Raw genomic sequence first — 16,492 nt, 5'->3', positions numbered from 1 at the left:
TTAGTATTATTTGTTTTATATGAATAAATTATACGAATAAACAACGATTTAACATGCAAAATTAATCATTTTTTTCGAATATTTCTGAATAATTCTCGGTTATGGATAAATATAAACAATCGTATAATTTCTTATTCAAACGCCGACCTCTACGTATACTTTGGTGTATTTAAGAGACAATTTTTCCCCCAAAATATATTCCCAAATTGGAAGTTGCGCGGTGGATGGAAAGTGAAGATCCACCCGCAGTTATACAAATATTTATTTTTAATACGGGTATACGCGATATCAAGATGGATCAAATCTAACACGATAAATTTGAAAAAGCATCGTTGTTTATAGCTAGCATCGTCCGCGTTAACATTGTTATATCGAATTCCATTCTGCCCGTCTAAAAGCGAATTGCCGCATAATCCACATTGTTCTAATCAAGTTTCTATTGTTCTTGTCTAATGGTAAAATGTGTAATGAAAGTCATTTCGATTTCTCGCGAAGCAGATTTCGCGGGAGTCAACGCCGTTGAGAAGATGACGCTCAATTAAACCGCTTCATTTCACGTACGTGAATTTATCCCTAGAACAAATTAAGAACGGAAAACGAGTTACCCGTCCTAAGAGTCTCTCTTAGTCTCTCTTAAGATAAGGCGAACCATTTGGGAGAAAAAATCGTGAGAAGCGGATAAACCAACAGAACGAACGGGGGTACTTAAAACTCGCGCAAAACCTTCAATTACGAAAACATTCAGATCATCATTTATCGCGCCTACGATCCCGCTCGCTGCCCATTACTCGCGCAAAAAAGCGCCAGCACGCGGGGAGTTTTGGGTCGAGCGCTTCTCAATTGAATAGAAGGCGAGATTCCCTCCAAGAACTAGAGGGGGGGGGGGCTGCATAAAGAAAGATAAGATCTGGTCATCCTTAACCTAAATCTTCTTCACGATGGAACGCTGTGTTTCCCCAAGCGGCGAAAAAGGCGGACCACGAAAGAGAAACGTTTTTGTTTAGAATTTTTAATCAGCTAAAAATGATACTCCCCAGTATATTGTTGAGTCAAAAAAAAAAACACATTTTGCTTTTTTTTATTTTAAATCAAGCTCAGGAATTTTTTTCCTCGAAACCCTGCTCAATGGCACTTTTTGCCTAACGGGTTTCCGTCTGGCAGTCAATTTCTCTGTTTCGTTTAGCGGGTTTTCTTCGAAAGGCTAGACCCCAGTAGTTCCCACCCATTCCCGTTGAAAACTTGAAACGACATTTCATTTCCATCCCATTACCGTTCAAATATTTGTTTTCCAACCATTCCCATTACATTACCGTTCAAATATTTGTTTTCCAACCATTCCCATTACATTACCGTTCAAATATTTGTTTTCCAAACATTCCCATTACTTTACCGTTCAAATATTTGTTTTCCAACCATTCCCATTACATTACCGTTCAAATATTTGTTTTCCAACCATTCCCATTACATTACCGTTCAAATATTTGTTTTCCAAACATTCCCATTACTTTACCTTTCAAATATTTGTTTTCCAACCATTCCCATTACATTACCGTTCAAATATTTGTTTTCCAACCATTCCCATTACATTACCGTTCAAATATTTGTTTTCCAAACATTCCCATTACTTTACCGTTCAAATATTTGTTTTCCAACCATTCCCATTACATTACCGTTCAAATATTTGTTTTCCAACCATTCCCATTACATTACCGTTCAAATATTTGTTTTCCAACCATTCCCATTACATTACCGTTCAAATATTTGTTTTCCAACCATTCCCATTACTTTACCGTTCAAATATTTGTTTTCCAACCATTCCCATTACATTACCGTTCAAATATTTGTTTTCCAAACATTCCCATTACTTTACCGTTCAAATATTTGTTTTCCAACCATTCCCATTACATTACCGTTCAAATATTTGTTTTCCAACCGTTCCCATTACATTACCATTCAAATATTTTTAAGATAACTCAGACGGCTTTGGCCCCGCCTACGAGATAAAAAATCCCCTTTGCGCGCGCTCCCCTCTCACGTTGTTGTTCGTTAAGTTAACATAGTGACGTCAGCCACATTGAGACGAAAATCTGCCGCGATAAGCATTCCAAGTAGAGGTATGAATTCCTGCTGTAACTGCTTATCGGGCCGAACATGACGTATTACATCTAGCTGCTTATCGCAAACGCATCCGGATGTTTATCCGTCGGTTGGGTATGACGCTGTTTATATATCTACCAATTACTTTGACATCGTTGAAAATTGCGCAACTCATACGATTAACACAAAAGCGTCGAATCTTGGAAAACATTAACAATTCTCGGATTGAATTCTCAGGGCCCCCACTCAAATCTTTAAAAAAAATTATAGGAAAAATAGGATTATATTTCTAAAAATATAGGACTTTATAGGACTATTTTTTTAAAATTATAGGATTTTATAGGACTATATATGCTATTTAATTAACTAACTTTATGCATTTAAAAACAAAATCTATATTTAGAGAAATAAATCCTTGATTTTCACTTAAAAAATAGAAACTATTTAACCATTTTATCACAAAAATATACTAGTAGCTAACCATGTGAACAATAACTAAAGTATAGACTAGAATGACTTGGTATAGGAATTTATCCTATATCTATATCTAGCAATTTAACTGAGTGGTTGGATTTGACATGGCAAATTATCAAAATTATAGGATATTATAGGATTTTCGGGGGATTTTGATAAAAATATAGGATGTTATAAGACATTTTTGAAAATATAGGATTTTATAGGAATTATAGGACCTCTGGAGGCCCTGAATTCTCCAATCATTACCGCTAATTCGGGGATTACATAAATCTCCGATCAATACGCGGCGGCATGAATTCAATCAAACTGGTTTCGAAATTCCGAAATGGCGCTTACAAAACTGTCTTCAAAAGTACAAGGGCAAACGAGGCCCCGGAACGTCTCTGCGAATTGTAGCTTTCGGTGTTTAAAAAGACGAGACATAATGAGTCGCTAATTGGGATATTTGCGAAAAGAATCGAGTCCTCGCCGTCCGAGTGCCCTCGAAACGCGACTGCCACATCCCAGACACGTTTCTCTTCATTCTTTTTCAAAGAACAAAAAAACCAAGATGTCACGGACATTTAAGTACGCGCAGTCCCCCGATGTATTCAATATATTTTCAATATTAATTTTAAATTTGAGCAAATTTTCATTCATCTTGTACATTAATTTTATAGACCCAAGAGGAATTCTATAAAAAAAAAATGAATTTTTCGAGCTACCTGATTTTCGAAATAAGGTAGCGAAATGCGAAAACGTTTATTGAAATTAATTTTTTGAGTTTTGGAAATATGGTAGCGAAACACGAAAACGTTAAGTTAAATCAAACTGAATTTTTTTTAGCGTCAAAATTCTAAGAAGGAATTCATCTCTTAAGAAGAGATCTTCGTGAGAACTCGCTAAAAAGCGTCAAATGTAAAAAGATTCTTCTAAAGATGGTAGCTTACGAGAATGCCACGAACGTTGTAATCTAAGCCTTTGACAATAAATATTATTTTACACGATTTCACGACAATATATGAAGGAACAAAAAATTTGATTTTTAATTTAAAAGGAAATATCTCATTATAAATTAACTTAACATTCGATTTTCTCTGAAATTAGTTTTCGTCCACAAATATATCATAATGTTTAATTTCTTCAGCATCAAGTAAACTGATTAGAATATTAGCTGCCATTTTCATTTATAATATCACCCTTTTTGACCAAGTGAGAAGGACCGTCAAAATTTTGAGAAGTGAGAATTCTCACTATCAAGGGAAGAATTCTTAGAATTTTGACGCGCCCCTGGTTTAATTTTCACTCAAGCCGAATGTTTTTTGGAGTTAGATGGCACCTGTATCAATTGGTACGAAATTCAAAAATCGCAACCGTGCGTAGTCGGGTTGTGCGGTCCAGGGTTGTTTGATTAAAATCAAGTTGATTTAAATCAGCGATTTACATCGCGATTTAAATCGCGATTTTAATCAAATGATTTTTTTTTAAAAAATCGTTGATTTAAATCTGTTTGTTTAAAAGGTATTAACTTTCCATAAATGAGAGATTTACTATTGAATTATTATATTTTAGACCTGTTTTGTCATTATATTACACTATTACCAATCACTACCACGATCCCTTCCCAACCTCATTTTTAGTTTTTTGAAAATAATGGACTCTCGGGGCTGAGAAATAAGGAATTGTTTTAAACTGGACCTGTGGCCAGTAGAGCCTAGGTAGTTTAATTAAAAAACTGGCCACTGGCCACTTACCATTTTTAACCTTCAAAATCAGGCTTTCATAATTTATGGTCAAATTATCTACTCTTGACAATATGTGCTAGGGCATAGGCTTAATAGGTTAGTTATTATGGGTATTTCAAAATTTTGGAGTGTTAAATAAAGAACTATAAATCTTGAAGGGAAAAACTTTGAATTAATTAAGGGCCACTAACACCCCTGGCATTTAATTTTTAAACTGGCAATTGGCCTGTGATAGTGCCTTATTTCTCACACTGTTTAGTTTTACTTCAAGGATACTCCTGTGATACAAATATCCTTATTTCTTGGAATAAATATTTTTTGACATGATAAAACTGTATACTATTGAAAATTATTTATACAAAAATAATTATATCAATAAGCTTATATATTGCTTTTAATAAGTGAAAAAAACCTAAACATTAATAAAAAATAAAAAAATCGATTAAAATAAAAAAAATCGATGTTTTTGATTTTTTTAAAAAAATCAAAAAATCAACAACCCTGGTGCGGTCCCGCGAATTGGCCAGAAGTCACCCTTAAATTAAAATTTCTTAATGCAGCCGAAAACGTAGTTCAGAAATGATCTGTACAAACTACTATAATTTTCGGCCAAGTCGGTGTTAATTCAAAAAATGTAGATTAAAAGTCGAATATCGCCAAAAATCCCTAAAATGAGCAACTTATGGGCCCCTTAGCGCCAAAATGAATATTGGGCTATTGAGGATCTGATATTTTCTGTCGATTGACTTAATTGTTGAAGAGTTATGTAAGATTCGGCGGCGGCATCGTCGGCTACACAATACGTGTTCTCAGTACATACAAATCCCTGACGGATTGTGCGTAAAAACCGACACAACACTTGGAATCGAGATGATTATTTTAAAGCAATTAGTCACGCGATAAATATCACATTTTCCGTTATTTTAATCGCTACCGTGCATCTTCCAATTAGAGATAAGTCCCGAATAAAACGAAGTTGAAGAATTAATTTCAAATTTAGATACATTAGAATATAAAATTCATTATTGACACCAATTTCCGTCAGACAGAACTAGCTATTTTCCTATTAAATAAAATATTAACGAGAGAATAACGTGAGAAATATTAAAATTAATTACGTTTTTTTGCAAAGATTACTCTATTAATATTTTCTTCAAATTAAATCAATTATTTTAAATATTGTGATTATTTAGATTAGTAGCTTCACTTTAAAATCACCGTACGTCGAATTTCCCTAGATTTCCCTTTTTGGATTTTAGGGGTCAAAATTTCCCTAGATCTGGGAAATTTCCCTCGACCTGATCTTCATGACTGCCGCCGCTACCAGCAGAGCGAGTCAAAAACACACAACACTTTTTCAAACGCGAGATTAACCCGTCTAATAATTTGATTCTGTTTTATTAGTCGTACTCGAACTAGGTACCTTTTGAAAATATTCCAAAACCCTCAAACGGCTAAAATTAAAATTGCGGCGCCCATCTTGAAAGAAGTCTTAAAGACAACGCTATCAGGAGATGAGTCGATTTTCGAGCAAGTTGCGAACAAAACACGAGACTTGACAGGCGGTGAATATTTGCAACTGGTTTGGAACGAAAGTTGTTTAAAAAAAAATGCTTTTGACGCGGTACTTAAATGGCTCTTGTTAACAAGTTGAAACGCATTTTCCGCCATTGTATCAATTGACGCCAATCATTTTTGAAGGCGCGCTTAAAGCAATCGAAATACGAAGCGGCCCCAAAATTGCCCATTTTCTGTCCGAGAATAAGTACTTAAGTGTTGTAATATTATTATTAAAGGGGCTTGTCAACCCTGTTTCGATAAAGGGGCGTGTGTCTAAATAAGAAAAGCTCGATTAGATCGAAAACCGAAAGCCCTCCTTTAATGATAGTATCCATTTTGACGATGTACCGATTTCCGACCCGACCGACGGATGAGTCCCGGCTGCCTTTCCACAGAAACTCGCCGAAGAGTTGCAAAATGACTTTCACAACCCGCTTTCCCCTCGTTTTTATTCTTCTTTTTAAGTTTCACCCGAGAACTAACGAAGATGTCTTTGTGGATAAACCTGTTGCCGGGGAAAATGGATTCGAGAAATATGCCAAACATCCGGAATTGCGCGGCTATATACAGACAACATTTTAAGAGGGTGAGTTGAGAAGTATGCCTTCCCCCCCCCCCCCCCCAGTTTCCTACGATGAGTTAAAAGAACGCCAGAGAGCTTCAAGTGTGGCCTACTAGCCCCTGGAAGTAGGCTGCAACCAGCGCAAAACCAAGCAGCAGGGAAAGGCGAACATTAAGGTTTGGGTTCGTGTGATAGGTAAAAAAAGGACTTTGTAAAAAAATCGAGGTAACCACCGTAAAAGAGTAAACTTAAACCGTATTTAAAGTCCCTGCTGTTTGGCGCTTGTTGCAGCCTATTTCCAGGATCTAGCATGCCATACTTTGAAGCTCTCTGGCGCTCTTTTTAACTCATCGTACGAAAATGGAAAAAAAAACCAGGCATACTCCTCAACTCCTCCCCTAAAACTCCTTACAATTTTTGCCTAACCTTTTGAAACAACCTTTATACCTAGTACCCGATTGATAGAAATTTAAACTTCATTATGTTCTCCGGTGAGGTTTGCCTTAAGCCTAACACGTGTTGGGATTAGGAATTGCAAGTATAAAAAACCTAATTTTGACCAGCAAAATGGAAATTATGCTCGAGAATTTTGAAATTAACGCATAAATTTTATACCTTATAAACTTCTAGAGATGATCATACTATTGCTTATTCTAATTTTTAATATTTGACCAAATAATTTAGAATTATTCCGAGGGCAAAAGTAAATATGTAAAATAAACTATATATTAAATTTTACTTAAAGGGAGCATGAACTGGATCAACGAATTTTTCATTTCTGGGAAAATCCTTAAAGCTAGGAGCAACAAACCCAACACCCCACACAAGGAGAACGCAACCCGTCAAAAATCGCTGCATTTTCACGCGTACATTTTTCATTGGTTAGACGCTTTAGCGCTTGCTGCCGTCGGAGGGGAAAAATTCGGAAATTGTCTTCCCCTCCGCCCGTAAAAGTTCAGCGTAAAGGTTCGTCCAATGAAATTTGTACACAACACCGCGTTAGCGTGTTTAAAGCCTAGCTGCGTTCTCCTCGCGTTTGTTGCTCTTAGCTTAAAGGGAGTAGAAACACATGTTCTGTAACCAAGTTTAACAGAAGCTAGGAGTGATTGGCACTAGTTACGTTTTAAAGGAGTATGAACTAAATAATAAAATCGTTCGCCAGCGCGCGCTCCGACGTAACTAGCGTCTGTTAAACCTAATGGCGGAACACGCGTTTCTACTCCCTTTAGGAATTATCCCAAAAGTTTTAAAATTTCTTCGCGTCTATTTATACATTCGAAAGAGAATGAACTTCCGCGAAAGAGCGCTCAGCTTTAAATTTGCAAACCGTTTAAATAATCCCGTCCAAAATGTTTTCTTCGATTTGACACGACTTTCTAAGACGATTTTTCCATTCGCACTCTACCAAATACGAAAAGGCATTACTGAACTGTGAAGGCGACAAAAATAGCAAATGACATGAAACCTATTTAACGAAAAGTTGGAGAAAGTTGCGAGAGGTCAAAAGACACCATTAATAATCAGGAGGCATTCGCGTATTAAGGGCCCAAGAATAAAATCTCGTCTCGAACAGAGATTTCGGAACAATCTTTGACCCGACTTTCACGGACCATAAAAACTGAAATCGTCGACGATACAAATCTAACGGACATATTTTTAGCGACGGCGGCACTCATCTGAAAAGCGATCAACATTGATACGCGCCTACGAATCAGGATTCCATTTCGCCATTTGCGCTTGCGAAACAATGAAGCTGGATTGTTCCACAATAACGAATTCGTAATCACATAGATCCCTCTTTCTCTCTCTCTCAATATATATTATGATGGGAAAAGACAATGTTTTCAAGGCTTAAGACCTGGTTCGAGAACTAATCTCGAAATAATCACACTCAGCGAGAGACCCGTTTGATTACAACCGCCAGGGAAGAAACGCTCCCATCGCGGAGCCCATCCATGGTCACAGACTCTCGCAAACACTTTTAGTCATCACGAGCACCGCTTTTACACAAGCTCAGGGAAATTACAACCTAAATAAATTAACGGTCGTACAGTAATGCATATTTTCAGTACCAATAATCCACATGAAAATAGCGCAATTATTTTCCCCGTTTGAAAACAAAAACTATTTTGAGAACTGGCTAATAAATGTCACCAGCTACCTAAACAAACTCTTTCTTGTACACACTAATTTCATTGTTTAAAAGTAGAATATATTGCATATTTGCAGTACTAATAATTCCAATGAAAATACAACAATAATTTTCCTAGCTTCGAAACAAAACTTCTTTTGCGAACTTGATAATGAATGTCGACAACTACCTACATAAATTATTGCTTGCACACATAAATTTCTGTGTTAAAAATTAGTATTACATTGGCAGTATTAAAATACACGAAAATATTGAAATTATTTTCCACAATTCAAAACCGCTCATTTGAGAACTTTCTCGTCTTAAGTACCTAAATAGCCAATTTCCTTGATTAAAAGTACAGTATTGCATATTTTCAGTACCAATAATCCACATGAAAATAGCGCAATTATTTTCCACGTTTCAAAACCAAAATTCTTTCAAAAGCTATATAAATCTTGAAATTTCCAATAGTTTTAAAAATTAAAACTAAGACGGGACCTTATTCTTAAATTTTCGCGTATTTATTTATTAAATAATTAATGAGAAACATTAAAACTGCGATCAATAAGAAAAGGAAAATATCTATTATCACCAAAAGTACAGTGTCTTGAAAAAAGAGAATAATTACTGATATTTTTCGAAGTGCAAGAACATATATTCAATTTCCTATTTGTTTACTAAAATTGAGAATTTTAAGTGTTACAGTTGTTAAGAAAATTGGAGTATACGATCTACCTTAAGGTATCGGGGAAAAAAATGTAAATTGAGTGCGAGAATTCGAAAATTTATTTTAATGGGGCGCGACTTTGGAAAAGTGGCCGAAAATTAAACCAATTTGGCACGATGTAAACAGAAACCGAAAAGATGATGCACTCTAACAATGCGGCCGCGTCATATATATCATAAAATCAAAACATCTTAATATAAAAACGCGTAACCCCGATAGAAAAAAATATAACAGATTTGGGAATAAGGATAATTTCAACTATAGATGTAAACAATACGCAATACATGTATAGACACGGGGAATTATCTTTCCTTGCGGTAGTCGTATGCTGTAAAATATCTCAGGCAATAACGACGAATTACCGGTACCAACATTTATTATTTCATTTTCTATAGTTCAAGAATGAACTACGTATTTGGCCTTAAAACTATATGGAAACAAGGACCAACAAAATGCATTCGATTTAAATCAGTTTTTTAGGTTTTAATTACCTATTAATCACATTTAATTACTTTGTTGTTAAAATAAAATCTGCTTATATTGTTCATGTAAAATAATTAAGATTGATTATTTTTTTTATTACTATTTAATTCAATTTTAACTTAAATATATAAAGAAACCATGAAAGTGTCATAAATACTTCCAGTTGTAAAAAAGTAAATAATTAAAAAATAACTCGGATTGAAACTCCGATTAAAATCAAACGACACTGTTCTACAATCAATTAATAAATCGCATCCAGGGTTATTTCCACGCGAGAGAGAGAGAGAGGAAAGTGTCCCGGGGACCATTTGCGTGGTGAGGGCGACCGCAATCGGAATTGGGGCTAAAACAATGGCGCGAACGTTCGTGGGAACGGGCACGAGGAGGACCACTGTTTCCCCCATCTCTCTCGTGGAAGAGTCTTAAGGTGTAAGGTGGATAGGGATCATCTTCCTCTCTTTCCCCGGCCGCCCCCGCTCGGCCATCAGCGCGGCACCCACCCCGGGATAGCCTCGATTCATTCCCGCCACTGGCAGAAGCGCCACTTAGCACTCGCTGGTCGCCGTCCGCTCAGCGAAGACGACAAAGCGCGCGCCCCTATCCGCTGGATTAATCGACACGCGCCGCCATTCCGAAAGTAAACATCCCGACAGACACGGACAAATGGATAGTTCTTCGACGGCGAACCACCGATTACGGATTTATAACGCCTATCATTTGTGATTTACGATCTCGAACCCTCGATATTTCTCTCCCCAAATACAATCGAGGTAAGTTACAAATTAAACTCAACTCCGCAAAAACGCGCTTTCTCCCGTTCGGGTTTTCAAAATTCGAAAACCCTAAATTTTAATAATTACTTAAACGACGTGATCGGACGCTTTCTTGTTTGTCTCAATTACGCGAACGACACGGTAGACAGATCTCGCGGTATGTGTTGTCACGCGTATTTGTAAACCGGAAAATGTTTTATTTTACTCGTTCGTGTAAAATTTCGAGAAACACTTTAAAAAAACCAAATTAAAATTTCCAAATTCAAGTATACGGAAACATATATCGCAAATATTACCAACATCGTTTTATTCAATGTGTTCAATTCGTTTATGTAAAATTTTGAGCAATATAAAAAAATCCAAATTAAAAATTCCGAGTTTAAATATATATTATATTTGACGTATAATTCAGTCAGTAACGTGACAAACCATATATAACGGTTATAACTATAGTTATTTTAAGCGTTATAAATTCCTAACTAAATAAGAATGAAGTAGATTAATGAAGCGTCGAATGGCAACACTGAACCGTGTGAAACGTTTAAATTAAAATTACATTAAAATCTAGTTCATAAATACGATGACAAAAATAAGGATAAGGGCTTTGACCTCGAAAAACCATGTTAAAAATAATTTTTAACTCGTGGAAAGACAAGAGAACCCTAATTTTAAAATAAATTACATAGTGGGAATATTATTTTTTCAAATAAATGAAGAAGAAATTATAATAAAAATTCTAATTTCGTCTCGCGTCAAACCCACCGATCTAAGCAAAAAACCATTGACAATTAACCTCCCTAAGACTTTAATAGAATCCTAAATATATATACCAACTTATTTATCTCGAATCGCCCACATATGACTCCGGTAAAGAATCCCACACAATTTTAATTATAATCGAACTACTAGAAAAACTCGATTCGTAATAATACGGGGGGGGGGATAATTAATTAAAAGGTTTTACTATTGTGGCGATGTATTAAGAAAAAGCGCTCATTGGCGAAATTAAAGAATACTTTTTATTTCTATTTTTCAACGGAGCCAGAAATTAAGGGGTGCAGTTTTTAATTAAGATGAACGCTTGATTACTCAAGCAACGGGTGCAAACGGAGCACTCCTGAGAGGTGAGCTCTCCAGACGATATTAAGCTGGAAAATGATCATCTATAAACGATTAAGGCTTTTCGTAAAAATAGGCGTCAATTTAGGTTAAAGAGAGAACAAAACTTCCAGACTAAATAAGGTTAGAGGTTATTATTAAGGAATTTTCAAAGCGAATTCGCTGGGATGGGCGTCATTTGTTTACGGTTTGGGGAAATTCGCCCGCCATTAAGAGCTAGTTCTTTATTTAGAATTCTTTAGTGAAAGCGCGATATTTCTGATAAAGCGTTAAATATAATAGTGTAAGTAAATAAACGAGTGCGCGCTGGCGGGTTGTCACACTTCATTAGCAAATTCTATCGAACGTGTTGAAACGTAAACGGAAGTATTTAATTCTGGAAATATTTTTCCATATTTCAAAAGGCGAGGCGTCGATTCCTTCCAGTTTCGACAGATTTTACGAGCTCTTACGTGAAAAGGTAGGAGCCAAAAAAAGTTGTTTCCCGCGGAGTGTTTAAAAAAAACTTAAAATGTTGCAGAATATATTTGAAAGAAAGTAGAGTGAGGAGGCCTCGAAGTTCGATATCAATTATCGGAATTTCATTATAGCGAATAGCAAAATATTTGAGTTGCAACAAATATGAGTGAAAGTACCGCTTCGGGATCCCAATTGGTAGCTCGACTAGATATGCTACTGGTAGCCTACTTGATAGAGATAACGCGCTACTGGCGCCCAACTAGACAGATAATGCGCTACTAGTGACCAACTAGACAGAGATAATGCACAACTGGCGCCCAATTAGATAGATAATTTACTACCAGTGGCTTACTAGACAAGGATAATATGTAAACGGCGGCCTACTAGATAGAGTGACCAACTAGACAGATAATGCGCTACTAGTGACCAACTAGACAGAAATTATGTGCTATTGGCGCCCAAGTAGACAGATAAAAATACTACCAATGGTCTACTAGACAAGGAGAATATGTTAACGGCGGCCTACTAGATAGAATGACCAACTAGATAGATAATGCGCTACTAGTGACCAACTAGACAGAAATTATGTGCTATTGGCGCCCAAGTACACAGATAAAAATACTACCAATGGCCAACTAGACTGAAATTATGTGCTATTGGCGCCCAAGTACACAGATAAAAATACTACCAATGGCCTACTAGACAAGGAGAATATGTTAACGGCGGCCTACTAGATAGAGTGACCAACTAGACAGATAATGCGCTACTGGCACCCAATTAAACAAATAATATATTACAGGTGGAGTACCAGACAAAGGATAATTTGTTAACGGTGGGCTACTAGATCAAGTGACCAACTAGACACATAATGCGATACTAGTGACCAACTAGACACATAATGCGCTACTAGTGACCAACTAGACACATAATGCGCTACTAGTGACCAACTAGACACATAATGCGCTACTAGTGACCAACTAGACCGAAATTATGTGCTATTGGTGCCTAAATAGATGAGATAATGCGCTGCTAGTCTACAACTAGATAGAGAGAGTGTAAAAAACAAATTACAAGTTAACATTTTCGCAAATGCATTAATTTCTTATAGTTCATTATGATCGAAGTTTGACGAGCTACAACTTTTCGAAAATGCTCTACCACGAACTGTTTTAAACAAAAACTCATCCGGGCGACATTGTATCGAAATTTGGTCGGTGATAAAGCCGCGGCCATTCCGATTTTATTTCCTCGTCATAAGAAAGAGAAAGGGACCCGAAGAAAGTGTCATCGTCAGAGCGCCCGCGGGGGGAAGCGACTTCGTAATAATCATCTATCAATCCGTTATTTTTTTGGATGTGGGTCATCCGCGGAATTCTTCTCGAAAGCCGGGGTCTAAAAATGGAGGTTAATTACTTCCTGCAAGCGCTATCCGCGAACGCTGGTCAAAGGTCGCCATATCGTCATCCGTCGGGAGGGACGCGCTTTCTATTCGTTACGTGTTCAAAGCATTTTTCGTTTTTGACCTAAAGAGAATTATACACAAAAGAGGGATGGCCGAGAATGGCAATTTAAAAATGAAAGAGAGATTTTGAGCGGGAAGTTTTCTTCTCGGAGAGAAAGAACAGGATGGGCGAGTTTGAGGAGGTGATGCCCAAAAAATGCTTAAAGAGCGACCCGCGAGTTTCAATGAAGTTTCGTTGTTGGTTACGAAACGAGCAATTTGCGAAATATAGTAATTATAGAATCACCCAGATTTAGTAATTAAATAAGGTATAAAAGATATTGTAAAAACAGTTTTAAATATACGGTAATATGTAAGTTCTTAGAAGAACAAGTCACAAAGCGATTACCATTCGCGATTATAGAGGTATTTTTCAAAAGCTAGTTTCTTTCTAAAAAGTGTGTATTTTCCGCAATTACAGATGCCTTCCAAATACTATCTCGTCTTCGTCGTATGGATACTATATCTTTCCGTAACGACGGAATCGTCCAGCCCGCTGCCTGCCAGCAACAAAGCTCCGTTCAACCTGACGACGGCCCAAGCCGCGCAACAGCAAGTCAGACAGCTACTGGCCAGCAACGGCACCGAAACTAAGCCGACGTTCTTCTTCACGAACGTGGGTCCCAACAGTTTCGAGTACCGAGGAATGTTCAGCCCGGGAAAGGCGCCAACCCTGGATTTCCACAAAAGCTTCGCTGACTTTTTCGACAATTTCCCCAAATTCCCCAACTTGCAGTTCCACACGCACACCGTTATCGACCATCGTAACGACGCCAATAAACACGTTTCGCCGACTCCCCCGCCACCGAGAACGGTGTCGTACCCTTCGTCGGTGACTATTCCGGTTGTGCCGACGGTGCCTCCGATACGAGTTCAAACGCCTTCGAAACCGCGACGCGTTCAGAAAGTAAGGCCGCTCCCGAGATCTAAGCCACCGAAGAATTACCAGCGTAATAATCAACGGGAAGTACCGCCGCCTCCTCCGCCACCACCACCGAATAATATCAACGTAAATTACTTTCAACCGGAACCGCCCAAGCCTCCGAGACCGCCAACCAACCCATTCCTATACCAGCAACCGCAGCCACCCCAGATTTTGTATCAAAACCAAATACCACGGATCCCGACTCCGGCACCGCCGATCCTAAGCCCGCCAAACGGGTTAACCAATCTACTGGAGCAACAGCCGCCGTTCGATCTCTACCGGTTAACCGTTCCGAATACCAATCCCCAGCCGATCCTCGGAAACGGCGGATTCGGCATAAATCACGCTTTGAACGGCATTCCGAACGGATTTCAAAACCCGTTTTCCAATCCGTTGCCGCGCATAGATTCTCCCAACTCCATACAAGCGCACATCCCTCAAAGAGGAGGCCCGGAAGACGGCACCAATCCGTTTCAGTTCCCTTTCGCTTTCCCGGAATACCACATCGTTCGCGGACAGGATCGAGCCGAAAGCTACCCCAAAATTTTCAGATTCGAAGATGGCCGAACGAACATCGTGGAGTTCGAACGGAACAAGAAACGCTTCCGGAAACGAAAGGGCGAAAGGGTGTCCAGCGTCGACGTCAGCGGCGACCTTCTAAGCCCGGACAGAGTTGGCCGAGATCAATTCCTAATCCTACACGGAGGATTTTTTAGGCATAATAATGACAATGAAATTTCGAAGGTTAGCGAGAGGTACGCGGAACGATTCACGTCGTTCTACTACGACACGAACGAGCTGCAGGACAACGCCGCCTCGAGTCGCACCACGGTCACCGACGCCCCGGGAACGCCCACGCCGTCCAAGCCCAAAGGATTCGGATACAGAATTTAACCATTTCACTATCGGCACCGTTTTATCTTTCAAATTTAAGTTAGCCCACCAAGAACTATTTATTTTAGGAAATAACATTTTGCGATAAAATTTACTACAAGAATTACGAGTACTTCTTGATACTGGTTATCAACAGAGTTGAAATTTTAGACATAAAATGACCGCACGAAGTTCTGTAAGCTCCAGGCACTATCATTGTGATTTTCTTTTAAAAGCGTTAATAAATTTTTTAACTTCAAGAGTTACTTTAATGAATTCCATTGGGATTAAGGGATCAAATTTCGATAGTTTATCAAAGTGGAAATACATTATTTTTCAAAACGCAGGAATGGCTTATTGGGAATTGTGAAATTCTGTGTGTCACAAAACAGCGATCCATACTAAACATTAAGTCTATCTGAGAGTCAAGTGAAAGTTAATGATATGGTCATAGATATGCGAGGCATTGCTTCAGTCAATAAGATTTAACTTCCATTACCAAGTTTAGTTATTTGAAAGTTTATTTATCAGAATGAATAATGCCATTGCGTGCTTCTTTCTTATTACCAAAAGGAAACTATTCATAATATACAGTAGCTCATAGGGAGACCAGCTTCAGTGGCGTAAATAATGGCCTGATAAGAAGGGTCCCCAAAATAAGTTTCACAGGTGGGCCCTAGAGATCTTAGTTGCGCCACTGAAAAATTCGCAACATTATTGTTTTTAGAACTCTTTTTCAATATAACCTAGTCATATCTTTCACTTGATGATATTCGGTGACCCACAGAGAGGGGGAGTAAGCAGGAGTCAAGAACCAACCCTCTATCTTAGCGTAATCCAAAGGTACTTTAATTAGGAGCAGGGTTTAATAATCATCTCTTCAGGATACAGCCCAGGGCATTACATAATGATTAATGAAGTAAGAACCCTCATCAAGTGGTTTACTTTTATAAGATTATACTGAAATTGATCAAACGTTTTACTAAATGGACAACTAACATTATAGCTAGGTTCACACGTAAGCGGCAGAAAACAGTTTGAAACAGTTTAAAACAATTTAGCCTGGTTCACACAACTT

The 16,492-nt window shown here is 37.8% G+C and overlaps 2 protein-coding genes across 3 annotated transcripts in view; one reads left to right on the top strand and one right to left on the bottom strand.

The window, feature by feature from the left end:
- The window catches only part of Naa15-16 (N-alpha-acetyltransferase 15/16), a 43,373-nt gene that overhangs the window by 21,090 nt on the left and 5,791 nt on the right, over positions 1–16,492 (bottom strand). The window lies entirely within an intron of this gene.
- LOC149947574 (uncharacterized) lies at positions 10,333–15,616 on the top strand. The gene is made up of 2 exons (XM_090174044.1): positions 10,333–10,534; positions 14,038–15,616. The coding sequence occupies exon 2, from the start codon at positions 14,038–14,040 to the stop codon at positions 15,433–15,435; it is 1,398 nt and encodes a 465-aa protein (XP_090030170.1). The 5' UTR covers positions 10,333–10,534; the 3' UTR covers positions 15,436–15,616.

The sequence above is a fragment of the Leiobunum rupestre genome, chromosome 4 (assembly GCF_980474605.1).
Source record: "Leiobunum rupestre chromosome 4, qqLeiRupe1.1.hap1, whole genome shotgun sequence".
Taxonomy (NCBI): domain Eukaryota; kingdom Metazoa; phylum Arthropoda; class Arachnida; order Opiliones; family Sclerosomatidae; genus Leiobunum; species Leiobunum rupestre.
Note: the sequence above shows the minus strand (reverse complement) of the source record. Positions and strands in the feature narration are given on the sequence as shown.

What these genes read in the sequence shown, in the direction of transcription:
- LOC149947574 (XM_090174044.1), top strand. Translation starts at nt 14,038, where the DNA reads ATGCCTTCCAAATACTATCTCGTCTTCGTCGTATGGATACTATATCTT.